The sequence below is a fragment of the Vidua chalybeata genome, chromosome Z (assembly GCF_026979565.1).
Source record: "Vidua chalybeata isolate OUT-0048 chromosome Z, bVidCha1 merged haplotype, whole genome shotgun sequence".
NCBI classification, from domain to species: domain Eukaryota; kingdom Metazoa; phylum Chordata; class Aves; order Passeriformes; family Viduidae; genus Vidua; species Vidua chalybeata.
Window position 1 is genome coordinate 41457657 of NC_071570.1, and position 20928 is coordinate 41478584.

A 20928-nucleotide genomic window follows, 5' to 3' on the forward strand; every position below is an offset into this window, starting at 1 on the left:
GAGGTGTCTGGTTCCTTTTGGAGTCTGTGTGTATTTTCAGTCTTCATGCCATCTCATAGCAACATGTTCTACAAATCAACTGTGTTGAAAAAGGACTTCCTCAGCCTCCTGTCTAATAAATTATTTTGCTGGATGCACTTCCTCTGTGCTGTGAGAAATAGCAAAGTTTATTAAGGTCAGTCTTTACTCAACTTCTCCCTGCTGAATACTATATTACAGACATTTGCTCTTTCCCAATATCATCTACTTTTGCTTGTTTAATCTCTCTCCCTAAAGAAGCTATCCCAGTCCCTTAATCATCCCCATTCCACTTTTCTCTTATCATTTCCAGGTCTACATTACTCTTTCCCAAAGAGGGTGACCAGCTGGTATGTGATGCCCAGATGCAGGCACAACATGTCTATCTAGTATACAAAAATATATACCAGCAAATTTTGTTTCCAGTGTTTTTTGGCTACAGCTGAACATTTAGCTGATGTGCTCAGACAACAATCCACAGTGACTCCAAACAGCTTGTTGTGGGCAGTGAGAGACTGTATACAGATCACCATTACATGTGGCATTTAACAGCACGCTCTCCCATTTGCTGTTTTACCATGCTAATAGTTCTGCAAGATGCTCCTGTAATGCCTCAAGAAGTTTTCAAACCAACCACTCTGACCAACTTAGAATCACTAGAAAATTATAGTCTTCATTATGTTTTTCAAACCACAGCTAAATGTGTTGCACAGGCACCCCTGTGGGACCAGACACTGCAGGTACCAGAGTTTTGATGCCCTGCAAAGCACAGGTCACATTTGACAAGGAGTGCTCCAAGCACAGAGACCAGGAATGCTACATAACATTTTAGGTCCCTTCCAACCCAAACCATTCTACATTTCCTGGCTACCAGGAACCTGTTAAGAAAATAAAACTTAAACTGAAAATATGATTCAGCGCCATCATCATTCTCTCAAGGATCCCTGAAAGAGCATGCAGTGTTGGGTGGCTGAGACACATGCTCATATCCATGGCTCCACTTAGGACTCAGGTGGAAGTGCAGAGTCCATATCAATGCTTAAGGACTACAAATATGTTCACCAGACACTCACCCCAGGGACAAGAGATGAGAACTGTGGAAACCATAATTTCCAGTTCAGGCAAACACACACAAGAATGAGGAGACGGAGAAATTGTGGGGCTTCAGGTGAGCAGCAGGTATCAGTAGCAAAACCTCAATCAGGCTTCAAGTTCCAGAATCAGAAGAACAGAGACCTAGAGCCAGCAAACCTCATTTAACACCCTGCTATTAGTCCAGGGCTTTGGTGAAGAACTGGGAATTAAGTATTCAGTGGAAGGCAGAATACATAAGGAAAAAAAGAACTGGGGGTAGCCAGCCTCCCTGTACATCTGGGAGGGACACTACAAGCAAAAAAAACTCCTCACAACCAAGTTTAACCTGAAGCACTCCAAGTTGAGCTGGCAAACCAGCAGGTTCTGATGATGCCTTTGATGCCCAGCTGCATCAAAGGTTACCACAGGAAAGAGCATCAGGCAGCTACAATTATGTACAGTAACTTCATTTCATATATTCCCAGAGCTCAAAGCCCAGGGATAGAGTGGAAAAGGGTGAAGGAGCACTTCATCAATCCCTCATCTGTTTTGTACAAAAATCTGCTCACAGTTCCCAGAAGGGAGACATAAATGAGGTTTTAATAAACCATAAGCCTATGCAATATCATGGTTTGGGACATTACATTCTCCAGCTCACATTAAAAAAAAAAAAAAAAAAAAAAAAAATTCCTGGACATTGTCCATTGAACACTGCCCTGTCAACAAATGCATTGATCCACCCAAAAGGCAACACAATGAAGCCACTGAGTGAGGAAAATGCAGGATACCAGGCATCCTGCACAGGAAAATGTGTTAGACAGCAACTGCTGCCATAGCAAAAACTGAAACAGAAGCAGAACTGCGGAGAGACTACTGCACAGCCATAAACCAGGCTTGCACCTTCTGAATATTCTATGATCCCTTATCCACAGCCTAAAGGTTTTTGAGGGACAGCTGCCAGGAGGTAAGGAAGCCTCTGAAGCAGCTGCTCTAGGTGTTGCTGTCTAAGACAAAACGATGCAAATCCACTGCTGCCAGCAAAAGGTCACCAGACTGGAACCCTGCCCAGCAGCTTCTACAGAGCACACTAACTAGGGGATTTTCAGACTGCAATTTTTCAACATGAGAGTACAAATTAGTTTTCTAAATACAGACCTGTACTCTTCATGGAATGAATGGCCTGGATGCCCGCAGGGCTGATGGAGGTTAGCACTTGATGACACAAAAGCCTTCAGTTTAAAATCCAGGGCAGCTACTGACTCCCTGAGTCACCTTGGTGTGCATACTTCAGGCCCCAGCTCCCTGGTGAACGAGGAGATATTGATGCTCCCTGCCTCTCCGAGAAGCCAGAATGCAGTAAAGCTTAAAAGACCTCAGGATCCCTGCCATAAATTCCAAAGTTAAGGGAGGCAAACATTGCTTATTATGTACAAAAGCCAGGCTTCTTCTATGAAGTGCCTGATTCAGATGTGGAGGCAGGATGCAGTCAACAACAAAAATACTGTACTTCCCTGGAGACACACTGCTCAGATCGGACGCTGCTGTGTTTGTGGGGTAACCTGTGGGGCTTGTGATGGCTACCTGCAGGCCTGGCACTCAGGTCTGAGAACAGCTGCTCTCGCAGTGCACACAAGGAATTCAGCAGCACAGCCCTCACCAGGACACCCAGCTCCCCCACAGCCAGGCATGATGCATACAGGGAACCTACAAAAAGCGAGCAGTTGGGTCATATGTTTTCCTAATTCAGAGGAAGCCTGGCCCAGCTCCGATATCCCACATCTCCTGGTGTTGAGAGCGGGGGTTGGAAAAGTCGAGATCCATTTATAGCTGAAAAGTCTAGCAGAGGGCTCAGCGTTGTGTGGAAAAGCCGGAGCTGACAGCTCTGTACAGTCAGCTCCACCCAGCTGGAAAGGAGAGGCAGGCTGAGGAAAGAGACAGGGGTATGGAAACCTCTTTCCTTTAAGCTGGGAGTGATGGGAGAGAGGTGCCTTCCCTACAGTGCCAGGAAGAGAAAAAACACTCTCTACTTCAAAATGCATTATAAGAAGCAGGGCACAGAAGAGTAGCTTTGGAAAAACTGAAGAGTAGTTGTGCCGCAGATATGGCCAAAAGCACTCAGAGGTCAAGCCCAGGCTGCAGGGCTCTGCGCCCTTCTTCTGAGCCTTTCATCACGTCCAGCCCCGCAGCAATACAGACCTTTATCACAGGGACAGGGACAGGGCTGTCTGGAAGCTGTGGCTGGGAACTCAGCCCCACGCTTATTGCTGGGAGAAATGGCAGCTCCCTCAGTCCAGCACATTTACATCAGCCAACACATCAGCAAATGTAGCAGAATGTCCTTGCCAGCCCTCATGGAAAAAGCTTGGCCCTGAGGACAAGGCACCAGTTTAAAGCATCAGCATGCACAGACTTATTCTGTGATGACTTCAACTCCTCCCCATGTTGTCAGGCGTAAGAGGAGAGGTATTTATGTAGCTAATCTAATTTAGCTAACAATTGTGCATAGCCATAATAAAATTAGGAAAAACAACCACTAAAACTGTGTTTTAAAGAACACAGAGATGATGAAGCTGTAAGAAAAGCAAACACACTCCTAGGCGAGGCAGTGAAATACCAGAGCTATTGTATAGGCACTCATAAAAGAAGCATCGTGCAAAAACAATTCTGGTCACTCACATTTAAAAATCATAAACGCAAATGAACAGGTGCAGAAAGGGCCCGAGGGAAACAAAAAACCTATCAAACAAGAAGAAACTTAAGAGCCTGGCTTGTTTAGCCTAGCCAAATGTAGGCAGAGGGTGGATAGGATTGCTGTCTAAATATATCACAGGAGACAAACAAAACTGCTGAAGCAAAAGTATAAAGCTGGCATGACAGCAAGAGAATAAATGCAGTGAACACATTTAGGTTGAAAATTAGAGAGAGATAAAAATCAATCCTTAGGTCAGGAAGCTTTCCAACTAGAATAGCTGGATTTAAGATGAATTCTATCAGAGGTCTGATGGGGTTAGAGGATACAGTGCATGTGCCCACAGATATCCAAGAGGGCCTTTATACTCCTGTTTTTGTTCCAGCTGGTAATTAGCATGGGTCATTGTTGTAAATGCTGGCAAACCCAATGGGAAGAATGATGATGTCTAACTTTAGTTCAGAAGGTTGAATGATTTCTTTGTTATAATTATGCTATAATACATTAATATACTATATAAAAGAAGATACTAAAAACTACATGCTACTTTCTCTATCATATCTAACTACTAACAACTTGTGACCCTCTCATGAGTGTCCAGACACAGGTGGATCTGATTGGCCATCAGGCCCAAACAATCCACCATGATCCAACCAAGCAATCACCCTGGGTAAACAATTCTCCAAACACATTCCACAAGAGAAGAACAAAAAGCAGAAATATAAATTATTTTCTCTTTCATTTCTCTCTGTGTACCTTTATGAAAAATCCTGAAAGAGCGAGAAATGTGCTTGCCACAGGTCATTACTGAGATGTCTCCATTCATACAACACACTTTGCTGACTATCCAACTGGAGAGCCCAGGGCAAGCATGTGGTGCTCCTCTGCCCTCCCATTTTCTAAGAGCTGCTCACGAGAAAGGACTTCCTGGCTACGGGTCAGTGTGAGAGAGTTGTGCGGATACACACGGGCAGAGTGAGAGCTACCAGGCAGCCTGGAATGCAGGTGTTGCAGTTTGCAATGAAGAACACCCTTCAGGTGCCTCTGCCCAAATGCACCTGCTGCCCCATGGTATTAGGGACAGAGATTGCTCACTGTCACCCTGCTGCAGTATAAGGCAAGGAAACACATCATCACTGGTTATCAAAGAATCACAGAATGGTTTGTATTGGAAGGGATCTTAAAGACCACCTTGTTCCATCCCTCTGCCATGGGCAGGGACACCCTGCACCAGACCAGTTTGTTCAGAGCCCCATCCAACCTGGCCTTGTGCACTCCCAGGGATGGGGCACCCACAGCTTCCCTGAGCCTCCTGTTCTAGTGCCTCATCATCATCAGAGCATTATCATTCTCGACCCCCAAACTGCAGCCCAACTGGGCGGCAAGTATAGGCAAAACAGCAAAACAATGTCCAAACTGTGAATATTTATACTATGGAACAATGCAGAGGAAAAAAGGGAGAGGGTGAAAACAAAATCCAAAATCTATTTCAAGGATTAATTTTTGACATATCTATGAAACACCAGAGCTTCATAAAAGACTAAATTATTATTTTAAGACACCACACAGACGATGACACACGGTTTGACCTCCCCCCGGGGAGCCAATCTGAGCACTGCGCACACGAGAAGCAGCAACCCCGCTCCTCCCCGCACAATTCCCGCACTGTCCCACCCGCCCTGCCACCGTCCCTTACCGACTGCCCGCAGCGCTCCGCTGTTTACAGCCGCTCCATGGGGCGGGCTCTCAACGCTGCCCGCCCCCACCGCGTCCTCCGCCTTAGGATGTCTGACGTTTCCTCTAAGTTTCCTCTTAAAACATCCTAGCCAGGATGGAAAATTTTGGGAATTTGTGTGCTTCCCGCGTCAGGATACCGGATGAAAAGGGTTGCCGTCTCAGATCCATTGTCTCACAAACCACCCCCTGTGCACTTCTGCGTATAAACTTGTTACCTCAATTAACAGAGTGCCAAGGAATCTATCATCCCAATATTCTCTTTTTATTTAAAAAAAATATTTTACAAATTCAGGAGTGATGTAGGACAGACATCACTGCCAGCTGATGTGTTTCAAATGCTGATTGTGTCAAACCACTGAAAGAATTGTATCTGGTGCAAGCTCACCAACAGCTTTATTATCCCCTACATGTTGTAGCCAACATTTTCAAATCCCCTTTTAGCCAGGAGGTGAGTACTTTGCATGTAAACCATATGAGAAGAGAGGCACAGTGTCAGATTTTCCTTGCTCTGTCAGCACAAGGTCTGCCTCTGCTGCTCTGCAATATATTCTGCTGCATGAGATGCCAGGAACAGCTTTGATAGGACTTTCAGTCCGCAGACCACTCTAGGTATCATGGGGTTGTCTGCTTATCTGCAGAAATTCTCCTTTTTCCCCTAACTCCAGGGAGTTTGACTTGTCTGAAAGCCATGATTGTCTCTGCAAAGTGAATGGTAAATCAGGGGGAGGTGACAAGCAGTAACTACCACAGTGGTTTCCTCAGCCAGAATGCAGGCTCTCACTTAGGTGTCTCCTTCCAGGGGACCTCACCATTATCTGGTGATTTACTCTTTCCCTAGCAAGCAGCTCCTAGACACTGAAGTCTGGATCCAGTCCCAGCTCCAGTTTTGCACTGGCCATGCTGAAATTTAATACCACAGTTTACAACAAGCCTCCCAAGCAGCAGGTGCAACAGACTAGTTTGGTTTTTGTTGTTTTTTTTTTCTTTACTGCGCGGAGTTAAAACACAGGAGATGAAACCTTCTATTAAAGCTTAAACAATCTCACGCAGTAACTGCTGAAACTGGGACCACAGACAGCAGGGTGTTCCATGAAATGGGGACATGGCTGGCCTCTTGCCATCATACACTGCCTTCTAACAGGTCAGAGACTCACAGCAGAGTCTCAAAAATATCAACTGGTTACTGCACAAAAAAATCCAAGTCAAATGAAGGAAGGAGTCTAAATTTGTATGACGGAACTGAAAAAAACCCCAACCTCAACAAAAAACAAAAACAAACAAAAAATCACCCCTAACAACAGTCAGAGGCTTAGTCCTCTGCACAAAAAAAAAGCTGCATTTAGACAGCTCAGCAGTACTGGCAGGACAGACTTTCATGCTGCCATGCTGGCCTTCCAACCCTGCTGATTATGGATTTGGTGTGAGAAAACAGTGAGCAAATCCCAGTCCCTCAAGATCACCATGTCTTCAGCTGCATCTGTTCATTTTAGGTCCCTCTGCTGGCAGTCAGACTGGTAGGATTTTCATCTCTCTACCACCCGTGTTTGATAGATAACCTGTTCCCAAGTAAAATTTGAGCCAGCACAGAGAAACACTGCAGCCATGAAACGCTGCAGAGACTCCTGAGGCCTCATTAAGTTCCTCTGAATCGTGGCCACTCTGCTCATTGGGGAGGGTGAGGAAGCCACCAGGTCACGCTTCATCCCTTACACTGAACCCCAGCAGCAGTAGAGTAAAGGTTATTTCAGCTGCTGGCCATGAAATTGCTTTTCTGGCTTCAGTAATTCTGGTGTGATCACCATCAAGCCACATGTGCATACACCTCATTCTGTTAAGGGGGGCAGATGCCTTGTGCTGGCAGTTCAAGTGGGCCCTAACCATGGCATGGGCTTCTCAGGGGCCAGATTTCATGATGTGAGCCATAAGGAAGCCTGAGCACCTTCTGATCTTTTATTTTAAGTCTAAATGAAATGGCTGGTGCCCAGTTACAAAACTTGAGAGGGTTCTGAGAACAATAATCCTTTACAAGAGCAGATTTGCAACCCAGAGAAATCAGAGCAGGTTGATGACTGTCAGCTCCTGGTCCCTTGACCTACTAAGGGTTTCCTGAGCTTGCAGCACTTCTGATGGCAGATGTGGGAAGAGGGTGGTGTTTGGGTACTGGCCATCTCTTGAGAAAGTGGATCACAGTCAAAAGGCTACAAAATCACACTTTACAAAGGTTGTGGATTTGTGGGTTGTGTGGCTGGACCTAAGGCACACCTGGGGTCAATATTGTCACCCCAGTAATACGGCCCAGAGTGGATTCATGAAGAAAAATGAAGGCACGTAACTGAGAAAGACATCGCCAATTCAACCTTTTCCTCAGACTGAAATTCTCTTTGCTCTGAGGTATGTAGTTAGAGGGAGAAAAAAAAAAAATTAGCGTTATGAACAATCTCAGGGAGCAGAGATACCTCCCAATACGTTCTCTCTGGTGCCAGGGAGGCCCTCTGGGATACCGTGCAACTCCACGCTCCAACTCACCCAGCCCACCTTCCCCAGCAGCAGCACACATCTTTGGAAAATAAACTAGAATCAGAGAGTGCGTGTGGGTGAAAGGAAAGCCCCAAGTCCTTGATTTGGCAGCCTGGAGGGCAGAGCTCTGGGCAGCCACTGGCTCGGTGCCTTGCAGGCAGCACAGCCTCCTCTCCTGACAGCCCTTTGGTTTGTTTTGTTAATTTTTAAGGGGGACGGGGCAGGGGGGGGAAGTATTTTCCTTTTTTTTTATCTCCTTTGTTTTTTCTTCTTTTGTTACAATCCTTTGTGTTTATTTTTGTCACTGTTTGGTGAAAATGTTCCCATTGTGGCAAAAGGTGATTTTGGCCGCATGTTTCTCCCAGACATGATGAGTGCTCCAAAGCCGTGCTGGTGAGAGAAGGCGTAACCAGAGCGGCGGGTGCTGGTCCGGCGCAGGCGTCGCTTGGGTGAGGGTGGAGGGGGCTGCTTTTTGGCTTCCTTGATCTTCAGCAGGACCTGGAAATCAGAAAATAAGGTGGAAAAAGTGGAAGGTGCATCATTATTCACAAGCACAGTGGAAGAGGAGCAGAGAAAGGGAAACAAAAGCAGGGACTCAAAGACAAAAATGAGGAAAGGGGATATTCTATTCTATTCTATTCTATTCTATTCTATTCTATTCTATTCTATTCTATGGTGTTAATGGGAGCGTCATCTGTAAATCATGGGAGGGAATGGTTTCCATGTATTCCCCACATCTCTGCAATGCCATAGTTGGGGTATGGCTGTAGGACTTTCAGTCAAATCAGCCAAAATGTGAAAGTCATCTGAACAAGTCAAAATTCCAGAAAATAAGGAAACATTTAAGAATTGGCATATTTAATATAGAAAACAGACTACTAAAGGGAGTTTCTTATACATAACATCTTTTTATGATTATAATGTTGATTGTTATAGAATTATAGACTCATAGAGTGGCTTGGTTTGGAAGGGAGCTTGATGATCATTTCATTCCAGCCCTGCTACCACTATATCAGGTATATCAACATTAAATGCAACCTGGCCTTGAATGCTTACAGGGATAATAGATTCCTGTATTCCTTGGCATATGAGAAATAAATATTGCACTTTATTTGGAGATAGTGGGCTTTCTGCTCCCAGGTGGCCACTGAGTTAATCTGCTATCAAGAACCTTTTCAGAATGGGGCTGTCTAATGCAGGAGACTGCTATTGACAGCCTGTGGCTCAACAGAACCCCCAGCCGCCAGACTCCTGTGCTTCTTGCTTGGCACAATGACAGGTGCTTGGCCTCTCTAAACATCAGGCCTGTCTGCTGCCAGCTGGGGGACTCCGTAGAGCTGGAAACCGTCTCCTCTCCTGTGACCATTCACTTCCAAGAGGAACCAGAGAAGTAATTTTGTGCTAGAGAGAGAGGGGCACTCAACCTTGGCAGTGAGGCTGGGATTCTGGGTGACAGCTGTCTCTGACTTCTGCTCAGCTGGGGTAAACTCAGCCCATTTTTACACCCCCCAACTGCCTTGAACTGTCTCCCAAGGACCTCCCGACCCAGCAGTCTTGTCTAGCACCCGCCTACCCTCTTTGTAAGGGCTGAGATTTCCCCTAACATGTTCTACAGTCATAGAGAACCGGTAGAGCTCCACAGACATCCCAGGGATGACCAGGGAGGGCGTCAACTGCGGTGCCTTCCCCTGGGGCTGTGCTCTGACCCCGATTCGCAGCAGCTCGGAGCAGGGAGAGGAAAGAAGCACGAGGTGGCAGTAGCATTCAGCAAATGCTCCTGTTTGGAAGGGAGCCCGAGGAGCTCTGTGTGCGCTGATGTTCTTGAGGGGTCCCTTGGCTGCAGTGAGCAGTGCGCTCCCTGCCCACTTCATCACTCCCTGCCTCTCCCTGCCTCTCCCTGCCCTGGTGCCCTCAGCTTCATATTCCCGAGGATGGGAGGGAAGCTGGTTCCAGAGGGGGTATACAGCCATTGGCTACAAAAAGTAAATTCTCAAATAAATAAAAAAATCCCCAGCAAACATATATTCCCTGGTGGAGAATAAAAGTCTGTGGTCTGCCAGGCTAAAAACTGCACAGAATCAGGGCAGGAGGAACATGCCACTCCTTTGCCACTGAGCCACAGTGCTTAAACCCAGCACCTAAAAATAGTGCAGCTTTCCTGCCTCAGAGCAGCCTAATCCACATCTAAATAATCTCAGCCTTGGTCCCAGCTGCAGATGGTTTGAACCGTGCCAAACCCCAAATTCAATTCTCCTTCTCTGGGGAGTAAGGGACAGATGTATGGCAGCAGTTGCGCTGACATGGACACACACCCCAGGTGATGCCAAGCCTGTGCAATGTGGCTCTAGGGTGAGCCTAGGTCATGGTAAGTAGGATTTCTGGTTTAATAAGGTATCTCCGTACCTTGTCGCTGGGAGTTGGCTTTAACTGAGCCTTCAGGAATCGAAAGCCAACCACTGGCAGCACACAGAGGGTGATGCTGAGGAAGATGGCCAGCCACACGTTTGGTTGGCTGAGGGTATTACGAGCCGTACCTGGAAAACAAACACATGATTAAAACTGTAAAAGCAGCACCTCCCACCATTATTCCCCATTGCTCTCTGTGATTTCAGAGCACCTGGCAAACAGATCAAAATACATGGCAGACATTGTCTCCAGCAGTGAAATCAACTGGCTGTAGAGAGAACTGCAAAGCCAGTGTCACTGTCTGAGATGAGCAAAGAAAAATGCAATGTCCAGACATGATTGCAGCAACAACCCAGGTGGACAAGGGTGTCAGGATGAGTCTTTTCTCCCTGTGAAGAGTCAAATCACAGCAAAGGATTGATATAAACACTCAGGAGAGCTTAAGCAGCAGCCCCGGACTCCAGTGCAAAAGAAGGAATACTCCTTTCTTCCTTCCCAGCACCATTTCCTAAAGCATATGGAGTACTGGCTCTGCCCAGCAGGAGATGGAAATCACAGCCCTTTGTGAGAGGAGCATGTGTTGCTCTGGGGATCTGCACAGACAGCATAACCTAATGGGAGTATTGGCAGCACCACTGGCACGTGGTGGCATGTCACTGACACCTCCTTTGAAACCAAAGTGCTCACTTCTGGCTTTTACAAAACTGAGGGGGTGTAAGATAGAACAAACAGTCTGCAAACCCTCATTACAGGGCCTAATGATGCTGGTGTTGGCAGTATATTTGCTGAATATTTTCTTTCCAGTTGGCCAAATTCTGCTGTAATACAACTTCACTGAAATTTAAGTAAACAAGCCGTCTTAGTCCAGACTAGAAACACTTCTTTAAAATGGTTTCAAACTGGGACCTTATTAAGTAGCCCTCAGCATTATGGCTTCTTTGACCAGTATAGTAATAACAGAGCAGCAGATGAGATACCACTGTCAAGTGAATTAGAATCATCATAGATTCCTCAAGGTGGGGAGAGACCTTCAAGATCATCCAGTCCAACTGTCCACCTGCCCTGGGAAACTGAACAGACATTCTGACTTCTCTCACTCAGTATTTTTGATTCTAAAAGCCATCTCAAAGTGGATGTGATCATCTGCTTGAAAAATATGTTGCAACAGCTAACCTGCATCTCAGATATTTCTAAGTTCACTAAGCCTTTTGCTGTTGCAGTAAAGATAGGCAAAAGAAGTTTTTACTGGAAAATATCATAAAAAATGAAGGCATTGATTAATACAAAAATCTGAGACTTGAAATAAAAAGTGTTAGGACTTCAGAAGTAGAGACTCATAACAATGTTGTATCTATATTGGCAATGGATGCACAGAGCTATCAAAAACATCAAAATTACTTTGAATTACTTTGCTTACATGTAAGTACATGTTCTTCCTGGTCAAAGTCTCAGGAGATGGACTAATTTTTTTATCCTTCATTTTTTGCATGTGTTCAGAAATCTGTTATGTAAAATAACTACAAAGACCTGGTCACCACCGGTATGTTTTGTTGTTGGGTAATTTGCCATTTAACCCGGCAGAGGGATCACCATATCACATGGCATTTTTCTCATGTCTTACTGGATGTTGTACTTCTACGCCTTCCTATGACAAAATGTTAACTTATGTACAAAGATCACACATCTACAAATAAGATGCTCTTAGACAGCTGTAAATATTGGATAACTGGAACCCAAATATAGAAGAGCAGCAGAAAACATTCCATCCATCTCATTAGGCTTATTTAAAGGACCATTCTCATGACTGCATGGGAATGTCCACTCTTACACAAGGAAGGGAACATGACACACATTCACCTGGATGGATGGGATTCAAAATAAATCCCAGCTACCCTCAGAAATATCCTGGCATTTCTTGCAGAAAACGCAACCAATATATCCTGAAATATACATAGAAATACTTGGAAACTTTAAGCCCTGCAGTATGTCCATTCTGAGTGCAATCCAGATTTGTCCCAAGGCTTACCAATGAAGGGAAAGGAGGCTGTGAAAATCAGGTACATGCCGTCACTGTACATGGTGAAGGTGATAGCAAAATAAACAGAAAGGCTTCCCCAGATGAAGAACTGATTGACAACTGTCCAGTAAGAGGTGTCCAAGCCAATCTGAAAGAACAGAGCAATGCAGCTATTGTCAGTGCCTTCCTGATTCAGCACATCTGTGCTGAACACAATTTGTCCTGTGCTTTGTACATCTCCCCCTGAGAATGGTATCCATTCAAGTCTCAAGAAATAACAAATCACAAATCGTAAGATTCTGGGAAACCATTCAAGGCAAGATTACTACATTTATCCTGTTGTTGTCCTCTTCTCAAGCATTCACTAGTGGCCAGTCCTGGAGACAGGATATTAAGGGACCTTAAAGATCGTCCTGTTCCAACCCCACTGCCATAAACAAGTGTCACCTTCCACTAGACCAGGTTGCTCAGAGCCCCATCTATCCTGACCGTGAACACTTCACTTCCGGGGATGGGGCACCCACAGCTTCTCAGGGCAACTTGTGCCTGTGCCTCAACGCCCTCACAGAGAAGAATTTGTTCCTAGTATCTAACCCAACCCACTCTCATTTCAAAGCCAGTAACTCTTCTTCTATTACTACATGCCCTTGTCAAAAGTCCCTCCCCAGCTTTCTTGTGGCCCCTGATAAGTACTGTAAAGCTGCAATGAGGTCTCCTTGGAGCCTCCTCTTCTCCAGACTAAACAACCCCAGTGCCCTCAGCCTCCTTAGCAGAGTGCTCCAGCCATCTGATCAACTTCATGGCCCTCCTCTGGACTTGCTCCAACAGGCCCTCATCCTTCTTATGCTGAGGGCCCTGGAGCTGAACACAGTAAGTTCAAATTAGTGAGGCTTTATTTCCCACTCCTTAGCTGTAATGTAGCATTGGAAGTTAGGAGAACAAGCCTGCAAAGACTTCAGACAGCAAAAACTATTATCCAGGGAAGTGTGATAGATCGGTTTTCTTTTAAGAACTCTCTCTCATCCTGATAGTACCATCTGAATTTTCTACCACCAAGTCTTAGCTATTCCTTCCAGCAAGTTCAGGCTGTGTCACACATACATCATGCACTGGGACAGGCTGCAGAGACATCTCCATAATGGAGAACCTATAAATAACTGCTTGATGGCAGACAGACAGTCCTGTGCTTCAAACCCTTCCCATAAAACTAGAGCATGTCCTTCTCTATTCCCTGCCTTAACTAATTTGTCTGTTATGACTGCAATCTTCCCGAGGCAAAGACTCTTCTTTCCTGTCACCCTGATCTTTTATAACATACAGATCTCCTGTTCCGTTGAACTGAGGAGACTAATTTGGTGTCAAGAGACTTTTTTTGCAGGAATGCACAATGCAGTAGCAAATACAATGCTGTCAATGGCCCTCCACATGATGCTATCATGAAACAACAACTAAATCCTAAAAATATTACCTGGGATGCCTTACCTGTACAGACACCACGATCAGTAAGCAGGTCTGGGCCATCAGAGCAAAGGACTGGTAGTCAGCAACAGCCTTCCCATCACTCCGCATTGTATTGTACATGGCCCCATAGGGGATGAAGAAGAGGATGAGGGAACTGTAGATCCCTTGCAACATGCATTTGACAAACACCACCTTGTTAAAGTAGAGGTTTTGCTGGCCAGGCACATATAGCTGAGGGAACAGCATGCTCCAGTGATCATCCACATCCTGAAAGCAGAGATGAGACAGTCAGATTTGCTGGCAGCTACCCATCCAAAGACACAGACTCAGTTTGGGCTGCCATGTCCTGTGACAAGCATGAGAAAAGGCTTTCACTCTGTTGCCATGCTTACTGGCACATCCCTAGGTTGCCTGGGCATATTTTCCATAATGAATTTTACCTTTCTTGTTCTAAAAAAAAAAAAAAAAGACAGCTGATAAAAAAAGAAAGAATATACACTTCATCTAAAATAGACTGCATGGTATGTTCTCCAGAGAATTGACTGGAAGCTAAGGGTTAGAAAATACCTCCCCACACAGGCAAGGCTGTCTGACTTGGATCCCTTAAGTGTCCAGAGTGGAGCACTGAACCACTAGAAAGTAGCCAATTCCTATTTATTTAAGTTGCAAAATACATATAGGAGCAGCTTTATTTCTCCTTTTTCTTGTCAAACAGTAACAGTGAGGTTGAAATTTGTGTGAGATTACCATAGAAAGAACTCACTAGAAAGGCTGAACTTGCAAAATCTGGTTTCAAAGACCCAGTTAATTAATTGTTTTGTCTGGTCATTAGTAAGTCACTTGCCAGGTTTCAGGAACACAGGAAGTAGGGTATGACTGCTCCAAGAGAGGGTTGCAATGGCACCTGGTGCTGTAGGCAGCAGCCTAACTGGAAAATCTCATCACACACTGAAACCTACAGGCCAAATCAGGGTAATCATATTTATCTCAACTCCCTGTTCCTCACAGCACTACTTAAAGCCTAATCATATGACTAGGAGGGAATACACCTTCTCTCTGGTGCATCTTTTTTTTTTTTTGTGGTTTAAGTTCTCTCTGTCAGGCTATTATTTCAGGGGTTACCACAGTATGTAGCCAAAAGGTCAGCTGCTTTTGCTTCATGGAACTAGGTCAACACACCTGAAGACAAAACCCCTATGAATAAAATCCCCAAAGTGATGACAGAAACAGTACCTGATCAAAGAGACTCATTCCTAGCACTGGGAGAGAGGTGTATACCAAGTTGTAAAGTGTAATGAACCACTCATCATAGACAGTCTGGGGAAAAAAAACAAAAACAAAGCAAGTGAAGTTAGCAAAAAAAGCGTGCTTTCCATTTCTTTGAAAGTACATGCAATTACTTGCTGCAACACCTTGGTTTGAGTTGTTACTGAGACAAAAGGGATGAGATGACTCAAACTCCGCATCCCTAAAGAGGGGAAGGATCACATTACGCCAGCCCAGTCTGCTGAGCACCCATTGCTGGCTGTAGCCAGAACAAGATCCCTCTGCACCACCCTGCACCCCCAGCCCCTGGATATCTGCACTCCCCACGTCTGTGTTTGGTTGGAGGCTGGTTTGCCATGAACCAACACTAGTTTATTCACTCTGGATGTGCTCCTCTGGCAAGCTCCTGATGCCCACAAGCATCTCAGGTTAAACTGCTTGCTCCAAATAAGCTAGCAGCACAAGCATAGATCTTACAAGATCTTCACCAAACTCTAATCTGTGTCATCAGCTGATGGTTGCAATCACTTTGAATACTTTTGAAAATCCTGCAAGTGATGTATGTGCTTCATAATGCACCTAAATGCCAGAGAAGGTTTATACTGGATATTAGGAAAAAAATCTTCATTGTAAGGGTGATCAGTGTTTAAAAAACATGTGGATGTGGCACTGGGTCACATGGTTTAGCAGTGAACAGGGCAGTGTTGGGTTCATGGTTGAACTTGATGATCTTGGAGGTCTTTTCTGACCTTAATGATTATAGAATTATATGCTTATATAATATATATATTCTGTCTCCAGGCATCAGTCCTCCAGCAGCAGCAATGGAGGCAGCAATATCTGCTTTATACACATGTGGCTAAAGAAGACAGACTGGAATTTGTTCAGTGAGTTGGGAGGAATGGCTTAGTTTATTTCCTTGTAAAATGAAAACACTAGATTTCCCTTGCTTGGAAATGCTAGATCTAGACTTATAGAATGGTTTTGGTTGGAGGAGTGCTGTACAATTCATCTAAACCAACCTCCCTGCAATCAGCACAGACATCTTCGACTAGGTCAGGTCAGAGCTCCATCCAACCTGACCTGGAATGTTTCCAGGAAGGGGGCATCAACCACTTCTCTGGGCAGCTTCTGTCAGTGATTTACAAACTTCATTGCACAAAACTTCTTAGTTGTATCAATCTCAGCTTAGTTTAAAATCATTACCCTTTGTCATATTGCAATAGGCCCTGCTAAGAAGTTCCTGTACAGCTTTCTTGTAGCACTTTTAGGTACTGAAAGGTGGTCTAAGATGTCCCTGAAGCTTTTTCATCTGCCAGCTGAACCAGCCCCCCACCTTCAGCCTATCTTCACAGGAGAGGTGCTGTCCTCTGAGCATCTCCATGTCCCTGACAAAACCGAAGCCGAACCTACCTGCGCTGAGAAGCCAGAGAAGAAGCCATACCAGAAATGCACCAAGGTGAAGGCAAAATTCTTATAGAAGAAGTACTTGAGGAACTTGCACATGCGGATGTAGGACCACCGTCCGTGGACCAGGAGCAGGCGCTGCAGGTAGCGGAACTGTGCGAAAGAGAAGTCGCTGGACAGGACTGCCTGCATCCCCTCCTGGCCACTGATGCCGACCCCGATGTGGGCAGCTGCAACAAGAAGGTCATTGATCACATAATTATACCGAGAGTTTTCACTCCCCCATTTTTAAGACTAGTTACCCTGCGCTGAACAATATGTTAATTCCCTCACAGCCTTCATAGAAAGTCAGAATGAAAAGTTACTAAAAAAAAAAAAAAAGATTGTGTACTACTTCTTTTAGCATTATGATTTTGGCTCTGTGACACATTTCCCATAAGTGGGATTTTATTATTTGAATGAAGTTATAGGTTCAGTGACAATTTAAGGTTTTTTTCTGAATGCTTTCCAGCAGCACAAATACTGTTGTTTATAATGGCTGCTATTATGAAACAATATGTATTGACATGTGACTTTTATTTAACATGCATGCATGTCCTTCCAGCAGCCTTAAAACATCATCCCAGACAGGCAAAATCTTCAAACCATTTTAAACTTTCTCAGACACTGTGCTAAAAGGCAGACTGTAGCCTTTTTACATTTCCTGGGCTTTATTAGTTCAATCAAATAATTAGATAGAAGAGTCACATTTTTTTTTTAATAGTAACTTGCATTTGTTAAACATGGACATAAGTTTAATGTGACAGCTAATTATACAGCTTTAACTAATGAATAAAATCTTAATGGCGGAAGGTTGGTTAGATTCAGAGGTTTCCGCTGAACTGAATTGATAAAATCCCAAAGTCTCAATCCTCTTGTGGGGGGAGTGGATTAGTTTCTAATTATTATGCACACTTTAACTTTCTTCTCCTTTCTTTTCTGACTGCCTGACTTATCTCCCTTGAAGCTCTCTACTTAGCCTTTTCTTTCTTAATTAAGAGACTCCAGTTGTCAATTCTTGCCAATTAACATGAGGAAGATTAGCAATAGGTCTGTCTGAATAATCTTAATTTAATTATGCCTAGTTAGGACTTTTTTCATAAATTCACTGAGGTAATGCAGCATCAAATGATGCTCAAGGATGGATAGGCCTGGAAGCCCACCATCTGTAACTCAAAGGAGATAATTAACAAACAGTCCTGACACAAAGAAATGCTGAAAAAAAACACCCCACATAATATTATACAGAATATTTACAGGCACAAAGATTTTATTTCTGCTTTGAGTCAGGCCCTCTATGATCTAAATTGTTTGTTATATACATTGCCCTTGTGATGGTGGCTGTGTAGACACACTGATTGACACATCACAGCCTATGCCGGCTTTTCATAGAATCACTGAGTCATTTAGGTTGGAATAGACCTGTAAGATCATCAAGACCAACCATTTTGTCTGCTCTAAGGCAGAAACAAAAAACTAGGCACTTAGTGCAACCTGGCCCCTGAAGGAGCCCAGTGTGACCCAGAAGGCAGGAGACACAATTAACCTGTAATGAGAGTGCTCTGTAGAGATCTGCCAAAATCTAGGACATAGACACTTGTTTCTACAAAGAGGGTGGTACAGGAAGCACTTAGATATGTGTTCCTGCTGTTAGCCTACCTCAGAGAGCAAATACCTCTTTGAGTCAGTCTGCTACAGCATGCTAGCTGTTGGCCATCACTCACTTTTGATCATGCTGACATCGTTGGCACCATCTCCGATCGCCAGGGTCACAGCCTTCTTGTACTTCTTCACCAGCTCCACCACCTGGGCCTTCTGCAGGGGAGTCACCCGGCAGCAGATCACCACTTTGCACATGCAGGCAGTTCTCACCAGCTCCAGCTCCAGGTTACCTTCCAGTGCATAAGCCTGGAAAGGAGGAAAGGGAGCGCTCAGGGCAGGCTCGCAGCAACTCCTGGCCTGACAAGGAGGCCACGACAGCTGAGCCAGGCTCTTACACCCATGTGGGTGAATCCATCCACCCAGTTGCTGGAGCATCCACACTGCCCATCACACCGTGCACCCTACACCAACAAGCTTGTACTTTGGGTGCACCACAGCTGGATATGCACCACAGCTGGGTATGAAAAACAGCTGGGCATGCACAGCACCTACTCTGACTGATGTCACCTGACAGAGGGCAGAAGTGTCAAACACCAAGAGCAGGAAGCTGCTGCAGGGCCTGAGACAACCTTGTGTATCTCCATGTGAGAGAGTCTTTGCTCATCCTTCTTGGATTACTATTTAAGCTCTGGGAGATAAATAGGAAATATTTCAATTTATTAAGTGCCTAATTTAAAAAAAAACGTGAAAAAAGTTAAGCTCAGGTGGGCATGGCAAAGCAAAACACAAAACTAGGGAGAAGGCTGCTTTACTCTGAGTGCTGACCTTTTAAATCATTCAGCTGTGTTATTGCTATTTGAGAAGCACTGAGTTAATTGGATGTCTAGTCACCCCTCCAGCTCTGCAAGAGGAGGAGGGAGCAGTGTGAGCTTTTCAAATTTCTCTCACATCATGCTTTATGGCTCTGTTCTTTGTTGTCTCTTTTAAGCAGACATGTATGGAAGAAATCTACAAGGCTCAGTCTTGCTCAGAGCCATTACAACAGGCCCACTGCCTTGTCTGTGTGAGGCAGACAGTCCTTAGGTCACATATTCTTTCTTTTTGAAATAGAGAGTTGAAAGTCACCAGTGTCAAGGCAGCAAGCTTGCTCAACAACAGACATTTTCATGGTTCAGCCTGAGTACTGCTGGTCAGTGCAGAGATGACTTTTGCCTCAATATCCTCGCTGCACAGCACCAGCAAAATGTTATCACTTTGTATATTAATTGGTGCAACTGCATACAAATAAAGTGGCATGATGATGCCATTAAGGATACTGACAACTTTCTGTTCACTGCTTTCTTCAGGCAACACTAGATGTGTGCATAGCCCAGTACTGCCCTCCCACTCCTCTACAGGCAGGGATAGAGCACTGAGCAGGTGCTGTGTGGGGGACAGTATCACACCACTGTTCAAGCTCATAGAAATATATAAATGACATCTAGATTTGTCTGCACTGTCTTTGTGGTCCCCACCAAGGAGAAAGCCATAATCTTGGTGAAACTCATTGTGTCTGCTGTGTGGACTGGCTGCTCCCACACAGCCCAGATTGTGTGGGACATATCCCCTTGCCAGGGTGTAGGTGAATGTGTGTTTTTCCAGGAATATTAAGAAAGCTTTGACATCACTGCCACAGGTGTTCTGCTAACACAGCACTCGGTCTGTGCTGCAGGGATGGAGTGGGAACAGGCAAGGGGCTTCCAGCTGATGTCCATGCAATGCACATGGACCAAACCTGACAGACCTCTTCTCTGCTTTGCAGTAGGAATCCAGGGATTATGGCCCTGGAGTTCAAGGGGAAGTGAGTATAAAAGAGGGAGAAAGGGTACTTAACAACCTAGGCACCATCTGAGAGTGTTTGGCACGTGAGCCAAAAGTAGAGAAAAATGAGATTTTCTTTATTTGCTGGGCTGGTGTAGACCTGGAAGTGAAAATTTCTGGGCTGTCATTAAGAAAGGTAGCGACCACAGGGAACAGAAGCACCCTGTTTCTGGGAGGCAGCACCTCCCGGAACTTTCTAAATATGTCTATTTGCTATGTCTGTTTGCTTTCACTGAGATCTGGGAAAGTAAAATACAAAAGATAAATAAACCTGACATAAATTAAATGTTCCTCACAGACTATCTAAGTTGAATTGATCTAAGTTGTTTTTTCTTTCTTCTAACTGGTTCTAAAAAATTTCCAAATATAGATAATTTATTGCAGAGTTTCACTGTTCTCACCAGGAAGCTATTTCACCCAGAACTCTCTTCTCTCAGTTTAACTCCATTACTTTTTTAACCTGTTATAATTTTGAAGAGTATTACCAAGACTGATCAGATTCTCCAGGCTCAGAAATCCCATCTAACTCAGTTTCCCCCTATGCTTTCCAGATCATGCCTCACTCAGATTTCTTTGTACTTTCTCCCAGTCTGGTGTTACCTGCTTTCTTTCTAAGCAGTTAATGCAAACACTGAGCATCAAATAGATGTGGGATAACCCTCTGCAGATGACAGCTAACTGTTGTTTTAGATCCACAGCGAGACCTTCAGAGCCACGCTTCCCAAGAAGTCTTTAATCTGTCACAATTTCATCTAGAGTGTATTGCTTCAGTTTGCTTGGAAGAACATTGTAGGAGAGAGTATCAATATATTAGTTAAGTCATAATATCTATATT

At 44.6% G+C, this 20928-nt stretch overlaps 1 protein-coding gene across 5 annotated transcripts in view; it reads right to left on the minus strand.

Moving 5' to 3' along the window:
• Window positions 1-7456: 7456 nt before the first annotated feature.
• LOC128782167 (phospholipid-transporting ATPase ID-like) overlaps window positions 7457-20928 on the minus strand; it is an 84002-nt gene continuing 70530 nt past the window's right edge. For all 5 annotated transcript variants that reach the window (XM_053932369.1, XM_053932368.1, XM_053932370.1 and 2 more), the window contains 7 exons: window positions 18356-18539; window positions 16599-16822; window positions 15153-15236; window positions 13941-14186; window positions 12468-12606; window positions 10439-10569; window positions 7457-8533 (listed from right to left, as the gene is read on the minus strand). In XM_053932369.1, the coding sequence (XP_053788344.1) occupies window positions 8312-8533; window positions 10439-10569; window positions 12468-12606; window positions 13941-14186; window positions 15153-15236; window positions 16599-16822; window positions 18356-18539 (1230 nt within the window). In that variant the 3' untranslated portion in view covers window positions 7457-8311. The remainder of the gene's footprint in view (window positions 8534-10438; window positions 10570-12467; window positions 12607-13940; window positions 14187-15152; window positions 15237-16598; window positions 16823-18355; window positions 18540-20928) is intronic.